This window comes from Camelina sativa, chromosome 19 (assembly GCF_030686135.1).
Source record: "Camelina sativa cultivar CO46 ecotype springtype chromosome 19, ASM3068613v1".
Taxonomy (NCBI): Eukaryota; Viridiplantae; Streptophyta; class Magnoliopsida; order Brassicales; family Brassicaceae; genus Camelina; species Camelina sativa.
Genome location: NC_141898.1, coordinates 18308018 through 18331754, shown reverse-complemented (window position 1 = coordinate 18331754; position 23737 = coordinate 18308018). Strand labels below are relative to the sequence as shown.

The following is a 23737-nucleotide window of genomic DNA, read 5'->3' as shown; positions in this document are numbered from 1 at the left end:
TGGAATCAATTGCAACTTGCAGACAAGATGTGTTAATTGTTTTCTCTACTGGCTTATCATCAAGTTCAATGATATATTCTAGTTTTTATGGTCTCATAATGAGATAAAGTTTTCATGTACAAATATGTTGTTTCAATTTTTCGTTCATGGCGTTGCTAAACTGCAATGATGTAATATGTTCGTTTTTTTATCTTTGGTTGTTTATTCTCATCGTGTGCTGTATAATATAAATGTAATGGTTTCTACGTACATATGATGTTTGTTTCTTGTTTTATGTCATCAATATCTTTCAAACCCCGACCTCTGTTATATTCAATACGGTTCTTCGCTTTCAAATGTTAGGGTTTAGTCTTTCAATATTAGGGTTTATTGACCCCTTACTTAGGGTTTACCAATCCTGATTTCAAACTGCTTCTATTTAACATGTTCTCGAACTCCACCTCTGTTTTATTGCAGAGAGTTCTACGCTGTCAAATGTTTGGGTTTAGTATTCCAAAAGTTAGGGTTTAGTGATCCCCCCCCCACCTTAGGGTTTAATGATCCCCCTTAGGGTTTAGTGATCCCCCCCCCCCTTAGGGTTTAATGATCTCCCCTTAGGGTTTAATAATATCATTCTTAAGGTGTGTATTCTTTAATTTTAATTGTTTATTCATCTCCTTTAATACTTATCCAATTTGACATACAGAAGACATCCTATTCCAACGCTTTCATTAACTGTCGTCGACTAAATTCATCTACTACAGACGATATTAATGGACCTCTACACATATGTAATAATGTCATCTCATTTACCTCTGTGTAGCCATTTATTAAATTGCGAACACACTCTGTAATATTTAATGGAAGCTGGTAATTTGATATGATGGACAGCTAATTCATATTTAATTGATGCACCACCTGTTAGCAGCGTTGTCATATCAATAACGTTCTTAACCATTTACAGCTTAGCTAAATTCTATCCACTATGTCCCCTGTATCAACTAACCTAATTTAAGGCCATATCTGTTCCTCTATAAATTATTCTTATATGTGTACCAATTTTAGTCCTCCGAATATCATAACTCAGTTTCGCCTAATGGGTCACCTACCAAATGAGTTACTTGTTCATATTTTCATCTATGTTAGCAAGTACGGCTTTAGGTCCCTTGGTCCTTTAATAGCTGCTTCAAAGGACACCAACTCATTTGCCTTCTCGCCCCTTGTCTTGCAGTCCGTTGATCTTTCAGAGTTCATGCTTAACAGTTCGATGGCAAAGATGGACTCAATTTATCGTCCCTTTTTCAGTAGATGCGTGGCTGAAGGAAATGTTACTGCAAATCAGCTTGAGGCTTTACGTATCCTATGTCAAGACGGCCCTGACGAGAATGCGTTTGCGATGTTGACTTTCTCGGCCACTAATTCTGTCTACGCAACTTTTGTTTGCAACGTGTTTCGTATTTGCGCGGGTGATTATCATACTGGAATCTCCACAATAGCGCATATTTGGGAAATGGTAACTCATTGGGAACAAGCTGTCGTCCTTGCAGACATGGTCATCCAACAAATAGTGCGACTTGGTCCTTCTGCTTCTGGTCTTTACTTGCAAACCCACTGTTACCCGCTAGAAGATATCCCTCATTGCACTTATATCAATTGTGCCGCTGATAATGTTTGTCAACAGTGTTTCGCGTTCTGGTACTCTTTCATCATTCGCTCTATCTGTTAAATGCCCGTGGTTGGTATATGGACTGTGCGAATTCTGCATTTTCTAATCTTATGAGTTATGTCGATTCTCTTCTACCAAGTTTGTATTAATAGTTGGATGTTAGTATTTATGTAATGTTTCTCCAATTCTTAATATACATGTTCAGTTCCAGCTGCAATCCTTGTTAGTCAAATGAGGTCCAGGCGATGATAATACGTCACATACATTAACCATCATTTCATTATGTTACATTGAGTGACCATCCTTACATCCATGATAATATGTTACATTGACTGACCATCCTTACCTTCACGATGGTTTTTAAGATCGTTCACACCCACATTACACAACAGAGGATTATAGTTTGCAACGTAGGTTTATATACAACATTCAAATTTAGTTTTGAATTTCTGAAAAACCAGCTTCTCCCCGGTTGCAAATCCCACTTTCGTGCAGCTTCTTATGTACATTGCAAAAGGTGATATTTCTGTGCTGCTCATTCTACTGCATCTTATCCCAGACATACATGATGTCTTCTATTTACATAAAAAAATGTACCACTTCCTTCATCCCACTACTTTCTCCCACACCTTGCTCAGACATTTCACATTCAATGCATTACTTATTGAGCTTTCTATGTTGCTGATGACAAAGATTAATAGTACACAAACCTATGGTATAGGGTTCCTACAAGTAGCCCTGTTATGGCCTGTCCCATAACACCTCCTGCACCTGCTTGGTCCGATCTTCCTTCTCTTTATTGCCTTCAACAATAAAACATAGATGGAACCACATCCTTTAATTAGTAAAAACCTTAGAGTTCAAATTTTTAAGATAGAAATTTGATTAATTACCCGTTCCTCGCCATTTGAAGGGATCCTCCTCTTCCTTGGGCGTCCTGGCCCTGCATTTGTTTCCGGGGGAACTCCATTTGGATTGAGCATGTCCTCTGGAATGTCGTGGTCAGCAACATCAGGAACCAACATGACGACAACACTATAAGTGTTTCTCCATAAATCAGACTTGTAGTTCTCTTCAACTAGACGTGGTATTGGAATCCCATTAACCCTTGCAGCCGCCAATGCGTGGGAACACGGAATTCCAAGTGTTTCAAAGACTTTGCAGGTGCAGGTCTTCCTGTCTAGATCAACAGTAAACAAGATACCATGGCTGTTACTAACTTGGTATATGTCTGCGCTGGCTGGTGACACACTTAAGCCAGCTGAATCAGATAGATGTTTGAGAAGTAATTCCTCAACCTCAGGTGTGACAGGACCGAGATGCTTGTTAGCTTTTGAACGTCTACAGTAGAACCATCTCATTAACATCATTCGTATTGTTTCTACCATTGAAACAATAGGGAACTCCAAAGCTTTAGCCATTGCAGCGTTAAGACTCTCGGCAATGTTGCTGCTCATAATGTTGTATCGTTTACCCTGGAAATACACTCGTGACCAGTGTGAGATCCCTATTCCTCTTAGATAGTTTGCACACAAAGGACTTCTCCTCTCGATTTCATCAAACTTTTGCCTGAACTCGCCAACTGTGTAAGCACACGCCGCCTTTGCCACCAAATATGTGAGTCCTTTCTGTCTACTATATCTACTTTTGACATTTCAATAAAGATGAATGGAGCAAGCGCCATGCTTCGCGAGAGGATAGACTTTCCTTAATGATGTGTAGATTGAGTTGTGCTTGTCGGAGACAAATACCAAGTCATCTGCGTCTGGAACTATGGACATAAGTTTTTTGAAAAACCATGTCCATGCTTGTTCGTTCTCAGAGTCAACGACTGCAAAACCCAAAGGCATTATCTGGAAATTTCCATCTTGAAAGATAGCGGTTAGCAAACATCCACGAAACTTTGCTTTTATAGTCGTTGCATCGATAATCAAAACTTTCCTCATAAACTTTGCTGCGTGAATGCAGGCGCCAAGAGCAAAGAACAAGTACTTAAACTTGTTTTTCGACGCACCTACTCTCCTACTCACAACATCCCAAACCGTACCAGTATTTGTTTGTTTGAGAAGGTGCAAATAAACCATAAGCAGCTTGTAACCATCTTATGGGCTCCCTCTAGCGGCTAATACAGCCCTCTCCTTTGAATGCCATGCTTTCATGTAACTTATTGAAACGCGTAGCTCATCCAGTACTATATCAGGGATGTCAACAGCTCTCGGTCCAAGTTTCCCATTCGCATACTTTGATTTCAAGACTTCAGCTATTACTTTACAAGTTGCCTTCTTGCCATATTGAGACCTTGTTGTGATGTCACATGTATGTGTGAGTGTCCCTGTCCTCACTATCATGTTTTCCGAAGTTCCACTGGCAGTTCTGCCATATACTATCCATGGGCAATTTGCATCAACACACCGAACAATAAGCCGCTCCCTATCTGATCTTACTTGGCGGTAAGTGAAGAATCATTTGATTGCATATATAGCAATCGAAGTTTGCATCTCTGATTTATTTCTGAATATCCTCCCAATGAATATGGCATCGTTGTTGGGATCATAAAAACCATTAGGGAGTTCTTGTGTCTCTATGAACTCATCCTCATAACAAGGAGCACAGTCGTGTGATGGGACAACATCAGCTGCAATTATTTCATTATAGATGTTTGCAAGGCTCAACCGAATCTCAGGATCTTCTACATCCTCTCTATTCAACGATGTTGTATCTATAACAAGCTCATCAGTTGGTTGTACTCTAGCAGGGAAAACGTTTCCAATGAATACACCAACCTCCTCTTCTGTTCCTAAATCTTCAGGCACACCCTCATCGAGAATTGTCATTCTCATTGCATTTGATGTTTCCCCTTCATCCATTCCATCACCCAATCACAATTGCCTACATTCCCTGTTAACGACTGCATTCCAGAAATCGTAATCATAGTCTTGTTCATCCCATGTCTCATAATCTTCCCATTCTGCAATGCCTCTTTGAACCTCTTCACAGGCGACATTTTCTTTTCCTTTATTACTATTCAAACCATGTGCGTCGCTTGCCAATTCTTCCATCACCTTCAGTTGAGCTTGCACCTCCGTATCATAAATGTTGTTGAGGTCTATAGCATAACTTCTTTCAACAACTGCTTCTTCAGAGTCTCTCACGGACGGTGTTCTTCTCTCATTCCTGAAATGATGGTCTACGTCAGTCTGAAATGTGGAGGCAGCAACCTCTACACTGCCTACAGAAGGCGTTCCGTCGTCAAGGTGAATAATTCCTTCACCACTTCCATTTCCATTCTGGAGTGGGCTAAGTTGTTCTGTGCGATACCCACCTTCCAATGTAGCGAAGAGATTCATAGGTTTCGTTGTGGCTCTGACTTTGAAGAAAGTTTTTAGGCCTGTGTCAGTTGTTATGGACACTGGAGGAGTCCTCCCAGCAGAAAGTATTGACATTTCGGTGGGTGGGCAGTATGTAATTCGACGTAAGATTCCTTCAACATCTTTCTCAAATTCGTTCTCAATTCGTGTTTTGAAGGTGTTGTACCTCATCTCATCCGAAACCATAATGCATTGGGCTGGAAAGGTGGTTTCTACGAAGAACTTCTACCCTCCATCAGCAGAATAGTTCCAGTCCCTAACTAAAACGAGTATAGGAGTCTCCATTACCTGCAATGAAGAGAAAGCCGCAAAAATTTAATACATTTGACTCATCATAAGTAATAGGGCATACACATGTCACTATACGATATTTATATATCGTAGACCATAATAAGTTAATCTTGTTCACCGATCCTACCCCCTTCTTTACGGGTCTCCCAACAAATCAAAAGTTTCAGCTGATACAACAAATGACGGATATAAGCTCTGTATTTCTTCCATACTCTGCTAATATGATTCTAAAATTCCTATTCTTACTACCTATGCTTCTCAGTTTGCAATATACAAATATGAGATAATAAAAGCAACTAGGTTTATGACAGTTACCTCCTCGTCGAAATCGATCATCTAGTTTCTTGTTGTCACTAAGATCCGTAAACCTCTCTGTAATTTGATACTTATGACGCCTTTCTCTCTAATAATGCAGTTTCTCGAAACTCCATTATTTATGTTAATCCACAAACCCTAGTACACCAAAAGTACTGTTCGTTCCTTATTTTTTGTCCACACGATTAACATCAAAAATTGTGTCGAACAGTGCAAACCCTCTCTCGCCTCCACATATTATGTTCATTATTCTTAATTTCCTTATTAATCACCATGACATCACCACCCCACTTGCCCAATGAAGCTTCACATTCCTGCTCTTTTTCTGAAGGGCAAATTCGTCAGTTCATTGCAAGTTTTAGTCAACAGTAAAAGTTAACTGTTCAAAGTGCCTATTTCCAAAGTGCCGGCCCAAATAATGCCTAGTTTGGCAATAATCTCTTATGTAAAACGTACTTTTTAATTTATTCATTAAATGTCAATTTCTGCATCGGAATTTTGAGTGTAAGTATGTTTGAGTTTTGTCAATTTTCAGAACTTTACCTTTCATCTCTAAAATTAAAAAATACAAATCAGTCATACTGAATAAAATAATCTATATAATAATAACAATCTGAATAAATGCCAACAAACAGTTGCGATTTTTCGTCGTACCTTTTCGTAAAATATGTATATATATTTTTTTGACAGAAAATTTCAACGGTTGCATCTCTCTAAAAAGTTGCGTCTGTTAAATGTAGAGTTGTGTCTCTTACAAACAGTTGTGTCTATTCAAATGTTCGCATCTTTATAAATTTATATATAAGTGACTTCTCATCATTGTATTCAAATTTTCTTTATTTTATATTTTTGACAGAATTTTTTTACAGTTGTGTCTCTCTAAAAAGTTCCATCTGTTGAATATAGAGTTGCGTCTTTTACAAATATTTGTGTCTATTCAAATGCTCACATCTGTAGTAATCTATATATAAATAACTTCTCATCATTGTATTCAAATTTTCTTTATATTTGTATTAGTTATAAGAGAATTTTATATTTTTGACAGAAATTTTTTACAGTTGCGTCTCTCTCAAAAGTTGCGTTTTTTGAATATAGAGTTGTGTCTTTTACAAACAGTTATGTCTATTCAAGTTTTCACATCTTTATAAATCTATATATAAATAACTTCTCATCATTGTATTCAATTTTTTTTATATATTTGTATTAGTTAAAACAGAATTTGTTAGAAATGACGTTTCATCACTGTGAAAAATTTACTGCAGGTTAATATATTTTTTTAATCGTTGTAATATTTAATTATATTCAGGCCTTGATTGGTAACAGACTTTTAAGACTTTAAAATTATTTAAAGCATTAGCAGCTATAATTTTGCCAATCACACTTTGATTGCTTTTCTTTTTTTTTTTAAGTTTTGAAAGCCACTTTTTTTTTCCCCTTCCTTGTTTTCTCAAAATATTTAAAGCTTCAAAATCATGCTGTAAAACTAAACAATTTTAAAAACATTCTTTTTTTCTCCCCCATTATATTTAAAAGCTCTCCAAAAGTATATATATTTTTTTACATATTATATTTTTACAAATTAATTATTTTCATTTTTTCTCTTTCTTTTAAGATTCATTTCAATAATAATTTTTATTTTTTTCATCATTATCATTAATAATGGTGTAAAAGATTTATGATATTCATCATTAGTAACAGAGTATCATTCAAAACAATACATTAATAAGTGTTTAATGGATTTTTGACTGCTAGTATAACTACTCAATTAAAAAAACATTCAAAACAATTAAAAAAACAAAAGAAAAACAGAGTTTTCAAACAAAATCATATATTTGATTGATTTACATTTTAAAAATTATAATTTATCATTAATAAAATTTATTTTTGTTATTGAATTGCTATATGGATTCTGACATAATTTATATTTATTTAAATTATATTATTAATATTTAATGATAATAATAAAAATAGCTACAGCTTTAAAAGTTGTTGGTAAACAATCAGATTTTAACTGTTAAAGTTTTTTAAAGTTTTTACAGTCAAAGCATCTACAGCCAAATTCTCTACAGCTAAAATTTTAAAGTCAAAGTCTCTACAGCCAAAAATAATAGCCGCTACCAATCAGGGCCTCAGTCTCTAGGTATACATCTTCATAAATTATTAATTTTAATATATTAAAACATATATTTTAGTCGTTTAATTGAACCATTACAATATTGGTATAATTAATATTTAAGATCACATTACTTGGATAAACTATTCATAAATTATTATTTATTAGTTTTAAATAACTAAAATATATTTAAAATGAATTGTTGCAACCTTTTAATTACACCACGACAAATTTTGTTTATTTAATGAACCATTAAAACTTTTGATTTATCTTATGAATCGTTGCAATTTTTTTGGTAAATTTGATATTTATGGTTGTGTCTATAATACTAAAATATATTTAAATAATTTTTTGTTTTTGTTTAAATAATCTTAAGATACTCTCTTTAAACATCTATTCATCGAGGGTTATCATTCTATTGGTATGAATCCAAACTGAAATTTTGGTTTTTAGCTGTTAAAAAATGTGGTTCAAGTTGGGTTTTCAGAAAATGAGAGCATATTGGCTCGTATATGTTTGTTTGTTTTTGTCATAAGTATATATTTGTCTACTCAATGCTTTTTGATTAGAAAACTAATTGTATTATAGAAAACAATATGGATTTCTATATTTCTATTTCTTAAAAAAATATCTGATTATGAAATATCAAGATAAAAATAAAAATAAATATTAAATTCGTTCTATTATATTTTCTACAATTGGGAATATTTAGTTTATTGGGAGATGAAAAACCGGTGATCAACAGAAAAATTGACGGTTGAGATGATTGTCCAATAAACTATCTTAACGACAAAGACTTATCTACAACTTTATATAGGTTAAGGGAATTTGTATATTTAGTTCTAGTCATAATACACTCAAATTGAAATCTTAACAACAAATTATATTGAATATGAAATATTTTAAAAGTTTGAAAAGGTTTTGGATTCTGACTGCCAAACAAAAAGAGGAGCGTGTGAGAGCAATGAACCCGATCGTCTTTGGCCGACCATCTTCCTTAGACGCGCACATTGTGATGCTACATCATACACCTAAATATTATTGTTACAAGTTTTAACTATTATTTTTCCCCTCTAATATTTATTTATGTGTGACTCGAGATAATTAACCAGCAACTTAGGCGGAGAAAAATAAGTAGTAAGTACATTCAATATTGAATTAACTATATATATGTATATATATATAATCTATTATAATTGCCAAAATGTTTAATTACTATTGGTTGTTTTATATAGAAATATGTTTCATCTATAAAAATATTGTTGTTTGTATTATATATTCATTTACAATACTGCCTTTATGAAAATAGATATATTTTTTTATATGAATATATAACTGATTTTTGATTCAAGTAAATAAAATATGTGATAATTTTCTGTTTAGTTATATTCAAATTTGAGAGGATTGGTAATTTTCTTACTGATTGACTAAATAATAATATTAATATTCATTTTTTATGAAGTAAAAATTGATTTTGGAAATAGAAATATGTTTGAATTATGCTAAAAAGGATAGAAATAATTAATTTAAATGAATTTAAACAAAGCATTATGTCATATTAAGAATGGTTCTCAATTAATATTTTTAATATTTGTAATTTATTTTATGATTATTTAAGAAATTTATAGTGTCTTATACAATGTATTCATAATTTTATCGTTTAAAACAAAACAAAAAGAAAAAAAATTAAAAATATAATCATTTACATATCATATTTGACAACAAGAGAACAAGTTGTAATGGTTCATAAAATATACAAAAATATGACTGTAAGATTAAGAAGAGAAGACACGACTGTAGATTGCATTTATTCATTTTTTCAGAAATTAAAAAATATTTACGAAAAGACACAGATAAAATGTTACATTGAAAAGATGCGAACGAAAGGTTACGAATAAAAGCGAAGGAAATGACACGACTGCAATGTAATCTCATGGCAGTTAATCGTAAAATTTTTGTTTAATTTAATGTGTGTACTGTGTAGCATTGATAATTATTTATTTAATCATATGTGAAGGTAAGATTATTTTTTTAAGTATATATTTTCAACTAAAATATAAAGAATTTTTCAAAAAATTGTATGTTTTTGAAATTTTTATTAAATAGTTTAAGAATCTCAATAGTTTAGTAAATAAATTTAATTAAAGAATTTTTGTAATAAATATTTTACTAAAATGAGTTCTCCGCGATATTGCGGGGGCTCCATACCTAGTAATATATAATATAAATCATTTTTTTACCCTTAAATTTAAGAAATGTTTAAGAAATAATATCAAATTGAAGGTTGCACGAGTATCTGATTCTATATTTAAAATTCTAAAAATCTAATTACCATGAAAACATTTAAAACATACGTAGAAAAATTATGTTTTGTATTATTTTGAATTATGTAAGATTAGTTTGCATTTTTGAAGATATAAAAGGTAAAATTGCAAAAATTGGTGATTTCAATTGTTTGATTTTTTTATTATTATTTTTTTTTTGCAGAAAACCCAATATATATTCACTATTTTTCTGTTTTACTTTTGGAGAAATATATTATAAATTTTCTTTTCTTTTTTTTTGTGTGTAAAAACAAAAAGAGAGTGAATGGTAAAATATCAATATTCATAGGTCATAAGAAAAAGACGAGTGCTCCCTTCAGGAAACATCAAAGGGAGCAAAAACGAAGAAAAAAAAATAATCTCTCTGAATCGCTTCTGCTTTGGTACGTTCTCTTCTCTCCTTGGATGTCTTCAATCTAGGTTTCGAGTTTTGGGATTCAATTGTTCCTTCCAGAGAGCTCCAATTTCGGATCCTCTCAGTTTCTTCTTCTTAGTCCCCTGATCTGATTATTGAATCCCAGAATTATCTTCCGACGAGCTCAGCTTTTCTCCGATCTCTAATTTCTCTCCGTCTTCTTATTCTGTGTGATCCCTTAATCAACAGCCGAGGACCTTAAGCTTGTTTCGATTGATCTAATCCTCTGAGCTCTCTCAGCCGCGGGGATCATTGTCCCTTCGCAATGGTGGTCTGCAAATGCAGAAAGGTATGTTTCATCTACTGATTTCTTAGACTGGATTTCTTATCAATTGATGATCTGCGGGAGTGATGACTGTTAGCGATTTCTGATCTTGCATCTGAGTTTTTTCGAATTATATGTTTGCATGTGATTTCCCCCAAAATTGTCGCGCATTTGGTTTGATCTGGATTTGTTTTTTTTTTCTTTGGGGGAAACGATTTGGTTTGTTTTGTAAATTTTTGTTTCTGTTTGGATTCACTTGTAGCGCTCATCAAGTGGATGCTACTAATGTTTCCGTTTCTCTTTGTTTTTTTTTTGTTTACAGGCTACGAAGCTGTATTGCTTTGTTCACAAGGTCCCTGTTTGCGGGGAATGCATTTGCTTCCCGGAGCATCAAACTTGTGTGGTATGTTTTTATCTACTCTATATACTATATGGTGTCACCCTGCGAGCTGATAGTTTTCTAGGGGAATTAGTCTCTTGTTGTTTGGATTGTGGTATCCTTGTAGAAATAGAAGAAAAACAAAATATGTGGAAGATCTTCTACTGTTGGAAATAATTGCTGCTTTTGGTTTAGTTGTTGATTTGTTATTTTCGTGTATTTTTAAAAGGATAATCTGGATATATATATGGTGCCTGTTTGGTTATGTAGTAATATTGTTGTCATTTTAAAGAATTCAACACTTTGACCAGTAGATACTCCGTCTTCGATTCTGTCTTTGGAGCTGTTTCGTCATTTATTGATGTTAATTTCACACTTAAGATAAACATCAGTGGCAGCAAGAACTATTTCTCGATCTTGTTTTTCCTGATCTGTGTGCACAAGCAGTCATTCTGCTCTATTTCATAATCTCTTTGCAGCCATTTTCCTCTCGCTTTAGTTGAGCAATGTTCAGATTTTTTTTTCTTCTTTTCTTTATGCTGCTTCATTGTTGACATGGAGAAACAAGACTGAAAGATGTTTTTATCATGTTGTAATCAATAGGTCCGGACTTATTCAGAATGGGTGATAGATGGAGAGTATGATCAGCCAAAGTGTTGTCAATGCCAAGCAACATTTGATGAGGGGGCAGGTCATCAAGTCACTCGGTTGGGTTGCTTGCGTATGTTATCTGACTTTTACCTCTGTTGGATTCGATTTTTATTTCTGAGTGTCTTCTACAACTAAATGATTGGAATTATCTCTATCTTCTATTTGTATCAGATGCTTTACATACAAATTGCTTGGTTTCGCATATCAAGAGTTTTCCTGCTCATACTGCACCTGCTGGTTATGTGTGCCCATCATGTAACACGCCTGTAAGTCCAATTGATACATATGAATGTAGTAGAAAAAGTTCTTTTGTGTTCTTCTTTTTTTTTTGTTGCATTGTTTTTCTTGAGTGTTGGTCCTCACGGGAGCTCTTGGTTGGTGTCTCATATTGATACGTGGATTTAGAGAATTATTTGAGTTAGAGTGATCTCCAGTGTTTTTTTATAGCAGTAATGAGCACTTGATAAGTGTTATCAAGTTGTTCTGTCTTTCTATCAATGTGTTCGTTTTTTGTGGATACTTGGGTGACCTAACGTTATACACTAAATGTTGTATTTCTTTGATTCGTAGGGGATTAGTAGTCCATGATTTTCTGGTTTAGTTAACTTCTTCAAGTCAGTAGCAACCTTTGTTTGTAATGTAGCAGATGAGAGCCAATCAATCAATATTACGCCTAGACAGACAAAACTTGGAAAAGTAATTAAAATTAGAGTAATTAATGATAGATAATTCATGTTGTCTTGACTCTTTTCTATCAAATATCGGATGACTTTTAGCTGCTTCCTATGTTCTGGTGTGTAATACTTTACTCTATGATGTGATATACTGGAGGTAGTTATCTAGATTAATTTGGTCTACCAAGGTTTGAGCTAATAGAGTAATAGCCATCCCGATTGTATGCCATTCCTGTCTGTCCTTTTTAAAACATTTTGTATAGCCTGGCTTTATCTTACGCCGACGTGTTGTTTCTTTCTTGGGAGAGTGCCATATTATAGTTCTCATATGGTTTCAATTGCAGATATGGCCTCCCAAGATGGTAAAAGATGCAGGATCTCGGCTTCATGCACTGTTAAGGGAAGTGATTACGCAGGTCAGTTTTATCTTTTAGCTCAATTGTTTTTGTTGATTATCCAACTTTTCATCTTGAAAGAAGTGAAAATCTCCAAAGTATTACCTTTTTGAGTGTTACCCTCACTTCAGACATCTCTCAATGTGAGCATATATTATCCCCCAGTAATATGGCAGAGTATGGTATTGTCACATTGTTTTGTGTTGACTAGTGAACACTATAACATGTCGTGAAATGATTACTGGTTTAGTTTGATATAATTCTCCGCTTTCCATATGGCAGACTGGTCTTGAGAAAAATTTACTTGGGAACCATCCGGTTTCTCGATCCACTGAATCTCGTAGCCCACCCCCTGCATTTGCTTCAGATGCATTAATTAATTTATCATCATCTTCTCATACACAAGAAGGAAAAAACCTGCCTGATAGTTATTCAGTAGCCGGAAATGGAGAATATTCCAAACCTGCGGTTTCAGAGATAGTTGAGATAGATGTTCCTGCTTCAGCTGGGAATTACATGAAAAGCTCAAGCCCTGGAGTAAGATTCTCTTTGTTTTTCGCAAAAACTAGTAGCAATATCTGTGTCCCCTCTATAATTTGTCACAAATTTATGTATTTGTTGATATTGTATATAGCTTGCTGCTGCTGCTGCACGGAAAGGAGTACCCGCTGTGGACAGGCAGAACTCCGAGACTCTATATTATGCGGACGATGAAGACGGAAATCGTAAAAAGTACTCAAGAAGAGGTGGGAGAAAAACCGTATCTTTTTTACCGCTCTTGTCTGAAATGCTGTTGTGGTTTTGCGTTAGTAGAAGACTTAGGCTGAGGATATGTATCTGGTTTTTATTTCTGAGATGCATAGTATTTACTTCAAGCTGCCAAGTGTGTGCCTTCCAGTAGACGAACTCCACTTTTGTATGAATCAGTGACGATGATTTTGACTGATTCTCATTTCCTTTTTCCATGTAAGGTCCTCTTCGTCACAAGTTTCTACGGGCTTTACTACCTTTCTGGTCTAGTGCATTACCAACTCTGCCCGTGACAGCACCACCTCGTAAGGATGCAACGAAGGCAGATGATGGTTCTGAAGGTCGTGTAAGGCATCAACGATCATCAAGAATGGATATAAGGAAAATACTAATTCTCATAGCTCTCATGTAAGACCTTGTTTACAGTGGAACTCTTTCTTCACCTGCTCGTTATATGTCAAATGTTTGGTGCAGAATAATTAAGTATTATCAATTGTGGCCTAAATCTGTGTGACCAATGTGCAGAGCCTGTATGGCAACAATGGGGATTTTATACTACAGACTTGCGCTACAGGCAATTGGTCAAGAAATACCCGATGAGGAGCAGCGATGAGGTAAAATCCTATCAGACAGGGGAATAAGGCTGGCTCAACATATATCATATACATTGCTGGCTTAACCAAATCAATTTGCCCCTGGTGTAGATCCTTTTGGACGACTAGAAAATGTTTTTTCATGAGTTGATTCTGAGAATTGTGGCCTGCGGTTTATTTGGTAGAACGTTACAAATCATGTTCCTTGTGTCAGTATCCTTGGTTTGTTGCTGGTCGAAAGTATCTGTTTCAGATCGACATGTTTTAGTTGTAGCTATTGTTTTTTGGTAGACGAAAACACATTTTATGGACGCTTCAATGTTCAAGATTTCATGGCCTATTATTGAGTAGTATCTCTCGTTATTTCGGGGTAAAATAGATGGTTCTAAATGTTTAGATATCGATCTGAATCTTTTATATATTGATTAAGAAAGAAATTACGTTTTTGCTCATGTGTCTGTCTATTGAAAATGGAAAGGAATTTATTAATTATTTTGCTCAGAGATCAAAAATAAGTGTAAGTTTATAAAAATAACTGCATTATTGCACTCTTGTAATTATTACTGAAGTAGAATTATCGAGAACACTAGCTTCACTTTTCATAAAGACTATTGTGTCCTGCAAGAACTATATAAGAATTGCGAGTACAAATTTGAAAGATTATATTATCGGACCATAGCTTTAAAAGATTATTAAAATCATAATTTTTAACCATAACTGCATCAAAACCATCGGTTCACCCATTTAGAAATTTAAAATGTTTAATTAACGGCATTACACATGAAATAATGTTACTTATATATGTTGTTGTTACTATTCATATTTAAATTCCGTATATCATATGTCCTTAACCAAAAAAAAATAATGAATTTACATATATTTTCTATCTGCATTTAATAAATTTTCTTTTCCACCTTTAACACAAATCATCCATAACTTTGACTATAATTTACTAGTATTTTATAGCTTAATAAATATATTATTTTGTTGGTTTATTTACTTTCCAATCACAATCAAAAGCACTGTAAAGGAAAAAGAAAAAAAAGGAAAACTAAAATTACATAGGAGTCACTAAGGTTACATGATATGAAGTTCCTTACATTAGTCTTCATCACCTTTGTTTTATTTCTTGCTCCAACCAAAACAGTGGTGGTTCGAGTCTCGGGGGATGAGGAGAAAGTGGCATGCATCGCAACAGATCTTTGAGCATGCCTACCAGCGGTAGAACTCGGAAGCCAACCGCCCACAGAGTGTTGCGAAAAATTGAAAGAACAAATGTCATGTCTGTGTGGTTACCTAAAAGACCCATCTTTTAGTCACTATGTTATATCTGAACAGGCTCAAAAAGTTTTAACAACTTGTGGTATACCAATTCCAGAATGTTAAAAGTTGAAATATATAACAATTATTCATGTTAAAACTATCAAAATAAAATATTTATAATTATCTGTTAAAATGTTCATCATTAAAAGTTAATTAATATGTCATAATTAACGTCTCAGATTACAAAAGTCTAAAATACTTTCATTTAACTATGACTTAAAATTATTTTTATTTTTAAAACTCTTTTTGTAAAACACCTAAAAATTTTGGTATTTGAACCAAAATAATAAAAAAAAAATTCAAAAAAAAACCCCCAAATTTTCATTTTCCCGCCAAAACTAAAAATATGTGTTTTCGCCAAAATCTCAAAAGCATTTTAAAGATCAAATATTTTTTTGTTGTGTATTTTTATATTATAAAAAGATGAATTTATTAATAAATTTTTTATTCAAATTTAATATGATAATTATTTAGTTATAAGCATAATTAAAACCATTAAAGCAGTTTCAGATCAATATAAATGGTTATTTGGTCATTTTACGTATATTATATTCAGATACAAATATCAAACACAAAACAAACATAATTGCATCAAAACATAATTTCTGGACGGATGAACCAAAAACAGTTATTTAGAAAATTATTTGATAAAATTAATAATTTGCTTGATTGGTATAGCATATGATGGGTCTAAGGTTGGTCTTTTAACATCTAATCATGTTTTATTAGTTGATCATATAAGAGAGCATAGAAAACTTTTAAATGTTCTTATATGCTCAACATCTCAATGCTTTTTCATTGAGCTTTTTCATAAGTATAAGGCTTTTAAAGTAGTAAAAATATATTTTACCCTAACTAATTTAATTATTATTGTTCAATAATCTCAATGCTTTTTTTCCTTTACTTTTACAAACTTTAAATTGTTGTGTCCTCCCTTATTTAATGCTTTGACCTTTTATCACATTTAACACTACTTTTCAAAAGACTATGAGTCATAGACTGCACTAATTAGAAAATTCATTTATAAATAAAACCACCATATAATATCATTAATTAGCCCAAGTTGAAGTTAAAGCTCATAATCTAAAACTTTATTATTATTCTCTTCAGCATGATACAACAATACCAAGATTGCACATAATTTTTTTAATTAGTTTTCAGAATTTTATTAAATTTATGGATCAAATTCTGATTCACTTGTAAGTGCACTGGCTGGAGCGATTTCTCTTTGTTTTGTTGGAATATCCCATCCATACCTGAAATACTCTCTTAAAAATTTGGTGTGGCGGACATATACTCCTCGTTCTTTTGCAATCCACAGACACACATTAGGGTTCATTCCATTACATGTAACATCTATAAAATTTAGGCTTGGAAAAAAAGCTTCAAAAAACACATGATGTTTATAGTTTGGTCCCTGAAATACAAAAACAAAAATTGTTTAACTTTATTGTACAGTCAATAATGTAACTTTTTTTGTACAGTAAACATTTTATTGAGTGAATAGTTGAATCAGTTTTGAGCATATTCTATATAAAACAAAATGCATTAAAGTAAACAAAAAAAATCGTCTCACAATCCAGTTAACCTTTTAAAATACAAGAAAAGTTCTAATATAGCTTACATATGACAATAAGTTTTTTTAGATTGGACCAAAAAAAATCAAAAACAGGATTTGTTCCTAAAACATTTGAATTTTTCAATAATACAACAAAACTCATCCCTAGTTCCTGTACCTAAAAATATGTAAAGATATCTATATATATATATATATATATATAAACATAAAATTTAGTTTTTACCTGCCATAAGCTACACCGATACAAAACATTTGGATAAATTATAAATTTGAACTGAAAACTCTCGCCTATGTTAAGATAGGTAATTGGAAAACCATGAGTGTTACTCTCGCATTGAACTTTCAGTTTCTTGTTAAACTGAAGCTGATTTACAATTTGGAGATGAAAAGCTCTGAAGAAAGGAGGCAACGATGAATTTATAGAATGAAAGGAAAAGAGGACAAGAAGAAAAAAAACCAAATATTTTCCCATTCTTAATTCTTTGTAATAAACTTTTCTTATATAACTAAAGATATATATACATACACAGGAGGCTAGTAACACATATTTGAAGAAATATATCTAACAATATGGTAATTAGTAATTACTAATTGTGCTAAAGTTGACTAAATCAACGTGTCCATATGGTAACATTTGACCAAAATCAAAGTGTCCATACGGTAACATTTGTTTAGTTTAGATAGTAAATAAATAATTTATCTAATATAAGAATACTATATTAGTATTAGCGTATACTGATAATTTATCACGATCATGTTATAATGGCTAATTTAAAAAAACAAACTTTACTGGTATTAAAATGGCAGTGGTTGGTCGTCCTTCATTATGAACGGCCTTTTTCTGTGGGCAATTCTTTATCTTTAGGACTTGTTGTCTCTTTCGTTTATTTCAAGCTAAGCCTTATAGTTTGTTTGTTATATGGTTTAAAATTATTGATTGTAGTTTATTTTATCCTTCTGTCTAAATTTATTGGTGTATTTGGTTCTTTTTTAAAAAAAGTTTATAAACTTTTAATCTATTATAATGAAGTGTTTAGGAAAAAAAAAAAACTGAGTAACAACGGTTCTTATGTTTTTGGTCATCGCACGTACGGAAACACAAAACACAAAGCGAACTCAGATAATAATAACAACAACTCGTTTCACCCCCAAAAGAAAAAAAGAAAAGAAAAAAATAAGCAAAAAGAAAAGAAAAAAAAAAACAAAAAATCCCTTTAGGGCACACAACAAAGCGAAGAGAAAGAAGCACTTGTGTTCTGTGTAACAAATTTCGCGGCTAACTGGTTCGTCGTACTCACTCTCTTTAGAATTCTCAATTCAATCTTCGATTTTATCATTCTGGGTTTTTTTTGCTTTCACCTCAATTCAATTCCGATTGATTTGACTCTTTCTTAAAAAAAAAAAAAAAAAAAGTTCGATACTTTGCAAAGTTGGGATCTTCTCAAATTCGTCTCTGTTTTCGATAGTTTCTTACCTCAGATCTGTCTGAAAAAACCCTAAATTTGTGTTTGATTTTACTTTCTTAGTTAGTCAATCGGTTCTAACATTTTTGCCTGAGCTCAAGTTCTATCTGAACTTCTTCTTACTTCGATCTAAAGAATTAATGTATGTGTTTTGATTTTTCAAATCAGGTGTATACAGAATTGGGATTGTCTAGGTCTTGGGACCAATTTTGCTGCAAAGCTTGGATCTTTGGATGAAGCTGGATTTGGGAATTTGGGTTTAGTTTCAGTTGAGGTTGGTTTGAAGGTTTTTGGTTGAAGAAGATGGGGTCAGATCAATGTTTCTCAAGATTAAACACACTTGAGATAAAAGCCCTAATTTATCAGAAAATTGGGCATCAGAGAGCTGATACTTACTTCGATCAGCTCGGCAAATTCCTTACCTCGAGGATAAGCAAGTCCGAATTCGACAAGCTATGTATCAAGACGATTGGTAGGGAATGCATTTCTCTTCACAACCGACTTGTCCGTTCCATTTTGAAGAATGCCAGTGTTGCTAAGTCCCCACCACCGAGGTATCCGAAGAAACCAGGGAGTCAGTCTCTTTATGTGGATTCTTCTGCGTTCCCTCCTTCGCCTAGAAAGTGCAGGTCGAGGAAGTTTAGAGACCGGCCTAGTCCGCTTGGTCCACTTGGGAAGCCTCAAAGTCTTACAACTACGAATGATGAGTCAATGTCAAAGGCGAGAAGACTTCCAGCTTCTGTTGAAGATGGAGAAGAAGTTGAGCAAATGACTGGGAGTCCGAGTGTGCAGAGCAGAAGTCCCTTGACAGCTCCACTTGGTGTTTCTTTCAACAATCTTAAGAGCGGGATTAGAAAGTCTGTTTTGAGTTCATACAATGGTATCAATCGTGAGAGTTGTCAAAGCAGGGGGGAGCTACCTGATACGATAACATTGAGAGCTATGTTGGAGAGGAAACTTGAGATGGAAGGGATAAAGCTGTCTATGGACTCTGCTAACCTTCTTAATAGTGGATTGGATGCATATATGAGAAAGCTGATCGAGCCTTGTTTGAGTTTATCCTGTTCTCGGGTTAGAGATATGAACAGTCTACAAAACCCAGCGGTGTCTAACGTATCAATGTTGGATTTCCGTGCTGCCATGGAGTTGAATCCACGGGTTCTTGGAGAGGACTGGCCTATACATCTTGAGAAGATCTGTTGCCGTGCTTCAGAAGAGCAAAGGTTGTAGAAAAAACGCCGTAATTTTTAGCAATACAGCAATATCATATCTGATTTGACAGATTTGGATGGTACATTTACCTGAGATTCTTTCCTTTGGAATTTGGGTGGCATTGCATGCGATTAGAGAGATACTTGAAGAAGCTTTGAAGGGGAAACAAAAGAGGCTTGGGGTTTGTACAAGTTCTGATAGATATATATATATAGTTTTAAATACCATTTGTTTAGCAGAGATATCTTTACTTTTTTCTGTAATCTTTCCTCATGTCTGATGTAACAAATTTTCCATGAAAGCAAAAGAAAATTTTAGCAGTTCCATGACTCTTCTTTACCCATGAGTTTTCTGTTCCAAGTTCTTAAACCGCAGGAGGTTACATGTAATTGAAGCAGAACATTCGGACATATAAAGGAAACAAAAAAACTCATTACTTTTGTGAAACTATAATCTTACATGTACCAACCTAATTCTACAGACAGCAGAAAAGTCTTAAAGAATACTAATTGCAGTTTGAGATGCGGAGCACAAAATATGGAGGTAATGCCTGAGATAATGTAGATTTGAGTGTTTTAGCTTGAAATCACGTCTGGTTTTTTACGGTTTGCCATGTAAGTCATGTAGATTGTCCATACATACGAAAACGAGTTGCTTACAAGAGGCTGCATGGAAATAAAGATAAGAGCAGAGTCAGAGTGAGTGCATCCTGAAATAAGCAGCGAAAACCGGAATAGTAAACGATTTGAGTTTGGAGTTTTCTCTTGAACCACATGTGACATGTCTAAACACCAGAATAGCTAGTCGAAAGAGTTACCTGTAAATGAACGGGGAAGAATCTGAATGTAATAAAATCACATACAGGCCAATACATGACACCATTAAACAGCGCAGGGAGTAAGTCCCTTTTCAATCTGGCAAGTATATCTGAACCACTTTCCCCTGGGAGAAAGATAAAGTAAAACCCCATCACTAAAATCAATGATATTTTGTATTTTGTAAGACACATCCAAGATCAAACAAATCCGACACAAGAATTGAACCAAAGAATTCTCAAGTTCAAGTAGCAGAGAGGCAACTTGTTTCTGAAACCTATGTGGTGACTAAGAGTATACTAAGAACTTCAAGACTGCGAGTTTCTGGTTATGTAAATAACCAATCAATCTCCATTTACCATTCTCACCACGACACATACTAGCCACAAGCAAAAATGACTGTAATTCCAGTTAAACTGATCTAGTTCACAAAATTTTCATGTACATAAGATTCAGTTAGATGGTCTCGCAATTTTTTAATGATTTTGTTCCACTTAATTGAGGCAAAACAGAAGAGTAGCAGAGGATGTAAACAGGTTTGCATGTTTCATCCTATCCTAACACAATCCTGGTCTTAGATATATACAAGAAGCTTACCTTGCAGGGAAGCATTCAACGAGAAGAAGATAACGGTCATGGTAGGCCCGTAGATCGCCTGTCCCATGGCCATTTTCTTAAACGTAGTGATCAAATCTCGCGTAGGAAAGAGTCTTGACATGAAATTGAACCAATAGTGAAGTGTTGGTCCCAAGACAAATAGACCATATCCACCCATCCTTGCTGTTCTCACCAAGTCATATGACTCAGACGATTTTTTCGCAATTGTCTGTCAAAAGATCAAGACAGGGTGAACCAATGTCAGCTGTAAAAAGTCAATTCTCACAGAATGGAGTGCTACAAAAACAGTAACTACAAAGAAAAGTAACAGAGGAAATTGCTCAATTCACATTAATTAGCTAAATCACCATTTCAAGAATGACCAAATCATAAGACTTGGAAGAAGTTTTTACAATCGTTTAATGAAAGATTAAGACAAAATGAACCAAATGTGACCTCTTGAAGTCAGTTCTTATACAGTGGAAAAGGCACAAGAATTTGGATACAGACACACTACTCCAATCTCTTTGGGTTGCAGACACATTACTCCAATAAAGAATCAAACTTTTTACTCCTCCTGATCAAATGATATGTTCTCTTCCTATCTGTTCTAGTTCTACTTGATATTAGGATCAAAGACCTAAGAAACATCTCCCGCAAAATTAAGCGTTTTTGTATTTGTGAATCTCATAACTAACACATAAATGTCACAAAAAGGCATAGTTTTTAGCTACCATACTTGTCCAGTAACATTGAAAGCAAAACTGTGAAGTACCTGAGAAGACAAGTCGGCGGCAATGTAAATAAGAGAGGAAGTGACACTTTTGGTCAAAACTGGGCGTGATTTAACCATACCAAGGTACCATCCAAAGAACCCAACTTTCGAAATCGACGCAGATGACGAAGAAGAAGAAGAAGAACAACAAACACCCAAAGAAGGAGAAGGTGAGACTCCTGTTTCTTTTGCTCTTCCGAGAAGCTGACGCGACCGGAAATAAGGTCTCGATTGAGCAAGACCGGTGGTCTTAGCAAATGGGTATGTCTCCGCCGCCGCGTTCCGCCGTATGAGACGGACGGTGTTCGCGGCTGCGTTTCTGAACAATGCTCCGCTCATTCTGGCTTCCGAGATTTTAGGTGTTGTTGTTTGCTAATCAGGAAGCTTTTGAGTTTTTGATGATGACTGCAAAAAGTTCGATGGATTTTTCCGGTTTCTTCCTAAAAAATCAAAAAAGCTGTTCATTTTAGTCGGTTAAGCTAAACCGTATCTGGACCGAGTTACCCAAAATTTCCAGTGTAAAATGGCCAAAAAAAAGTCATCAACTTTATGAATAAGTAGAAAAAAGTTTCAACTTTGTTGTTTATGAAATAAATACCCAAATTTCTCTGGACTCAGTAAAATTACATATTTTAATTGGAGAAAGTCTTTAAAATGCCCAAAGTTTTCATTTTTGTTTATCGAAATCTTTCGCCTTATTCCAAATAATATATACAATAAATTTTACTTGATTATTTTAATAAAATATCTAATTTTTATTGATTTTACTATTTTTATCATGTCATTAAAGTCAACTTACAAGGTTAATTAATATGATATATATATAGGGAAACTAACTCTAAATCGATTTTGAGTTTTAGAACCCTAGAACCCTAAACATTACAATTGAAATTAACAATAGTTTCATACCTCATCTATCAGTCGATTCTTGATACGAACACACCAAACAATCAACCAGAACCGCAACTACTCAGACGGCAACTATCATCGCAATCAAAGGAATGCGGGATTTGAAGTTTGAGAAAAAAAAATCGCTTTTAGGGTTCTAGGGTTCTAAAACTCGAAATCGATTTAGGGGAAGAAAAACAAGGCAACAATGTCTTTAGTTCCCTCTAATTAACCACGTGGGGTTATAGCTTAACCCTGGTTAACATTTTCGTCATTAGAGTTAACAGTCATTATGTCGTAAGTACAAATCTACCGTTATTAATAACATAAAGGTTTTTAAAGACAACGGAAATTAAACTATGTATTTTTTGGGAAATTTAATAACTAGAGGAATTAAACGGCAAAAAAAAATTAGATTGACTAGTGGCTTCCACATCATTAAGATTCAACTGCTATTTAACACTCTATAATGTGTGTGTGTTCGTATTAAAAGTATGTGTTGGTGCGGGATTTAGCACCCACGACATACCGATCTAAACCGAAGATAAACCGAGTAATTTTGCACATCAACTGAACCGGGGGACCCCCTTTTGGGCAAGCTAAACGGGCCTATAAGCAGAAGCCCGACGAAGTCACTTGCCCGACCTCCGAGACCGCCCCCTAAGCTCAACCTGATCATCATAAGAGGAAATTTACCATATTTGAAGATTCGAGATTTAAGGAAAATAGACTTATCTTGTAATCAATGCATTCATATAAATAGAAAGGTGCTCTTTCCTTGTAAAGCATCCAACAATTAATACAAAAAATTTACTTGTTCTTGAGCGAAACCCTAACTTCTTCCTCAAGAGATCATAACCCTTCTTTATTTTCTAGCTTAAATCCAGTTTTTCTAGAGAGATCTTAA

General features: G+C 34.0%; 6 protein-coding genes across 7 annotated transcripts; 3 read left to right on the top strand and 3 right to left on the bottom strand.

Moving 5' to 3' along the window:
• Positions 1–2355: 2355 nt before the first annotated feature.
• LOC104767984 (uncharacterized) lies at positions 2356–3729 on the bottom strand. The gene is made up of 3 exons (XM_087501217.1): positions 3380–3729; positions 2539–3286; positions 2356–2448 (listed from the first exon to the last, which is right to left on the bottom strand). Exons 1-3 carry the CDS (start codon positions 3727–3729, stop codon positions 2356–2358), a joined length of 1191 nt encoding a protein of 396 aa, XP_087357343.1.
• Positions 3730–10259: 6530 nt separating this feature from the next.
• LOC104766687 (uncharacterized) lies at positions 10260–14518 on the top strand. 2 transcript variants are annotated; one of them, XM_087500505.1, is made up of 10 exons: positions 10260–10439; positions 10661–10760; positions 11059–11139; positions 11719–11836; positions 11938–12032; positions 12785–12856; positions 13118–13372; positions 13470–13581; positions 13807–13993; positions 14111–14518. In XM_087500505.1, the coding sequence occupies exons 2-10, from the start codon at positions 10737–10739 to the stop codon at positions 14196–14198; spliced, it is 1032 nt and encodes a 343-aa protein (XP_087356631.1). In that variant the 5' UTR covers positions 10260–10439; positions 10661–10736; the 3' UTR covers positions 14199–14518. The 2 variants fall into 2 exon arrangements, with proteins under 2 accessions (XP_087356631.1, XP_087356632.1); XM_087500506.1 differs by having other exon boundaries at positions 10297–10439; positions 10578–10760.
• A 711-nt stretch (positions 14519–15229) lies between these two features.
• LOC104766688 (Bifunctional inhibitor/lipid-transfer protein/seed storage 2S albumin superfamily protein) lies at positions 15230–15564 on the top strand. The gene is given in 1 exon segment (XM_087500481.1): positions 15230–15564. A coding segment is annotated over 1 exon segment (300 nt). The 5' UTR covers positions 15230–15264.
• A 1006-nt stretch (positions 15565–16570) lies between these two features.
• On the bottom strand, positions 16571–17563 carry LOC109130988 (S-protein homolog 26-like). Its single transcript, XM_019241252.2, has 2 exons — positions 17304–17563; positions 16571–16918 (listed from the first exon to the last, which is right to left on the bottom strand). Exons 1-2 carry the CDS (start codon positions 17550–17552, stop codon positions 16676–16678), a joined length of 492 nt encoding a protein of 163 aa, XP_019096797.1. The 5' UTR covers positions 17553–17563; the 3' UTR covers positions 16571–16675.
• A 574-nt stretch (positions 17564–18137) lies between these two features.
• LOC104766690 (uncharacterized) lies at positions 18138–20075 on the top strand. Its single transcript, XM_010490627.3, has 2 exons — positions 18138–18363; positions 18712–20075. The coding sequence occupies exon 2, from the start codon at positions 18847–18849 to the stop codon at positions 19771–19773; it is 927 nt and encodes a 308-aa protein (XP_010488929.1). The 5' UTR covers positions 18138–18363; positions 18712–18846; the 3' UTR covers positions 19774–20075.
• LOC104766689 (protein SYM1) lies at positions 20052–22414 on the bottom strand. Its single transcript, XM_010490626.3, has 4 exons — positions 21943–22414; positions 21168–21396; positions 20573–20697; positions 20052–20420 (listed from the first exon to the last, which is right to left on the bottom strand). The coding sequence occupies exons 1-4, from the start codon at positions 22279–22281 to the stop codon at positions 20331–20333; spliced, it is 783 nt and encodes a 260-aa protein (XP_010488928.1). The 5' UTR covers positions 22282–22414; the 3' UTR covers positions 20052–20330.
• Positions 22415–23737: the final 1323 nt, after the last annotated feature.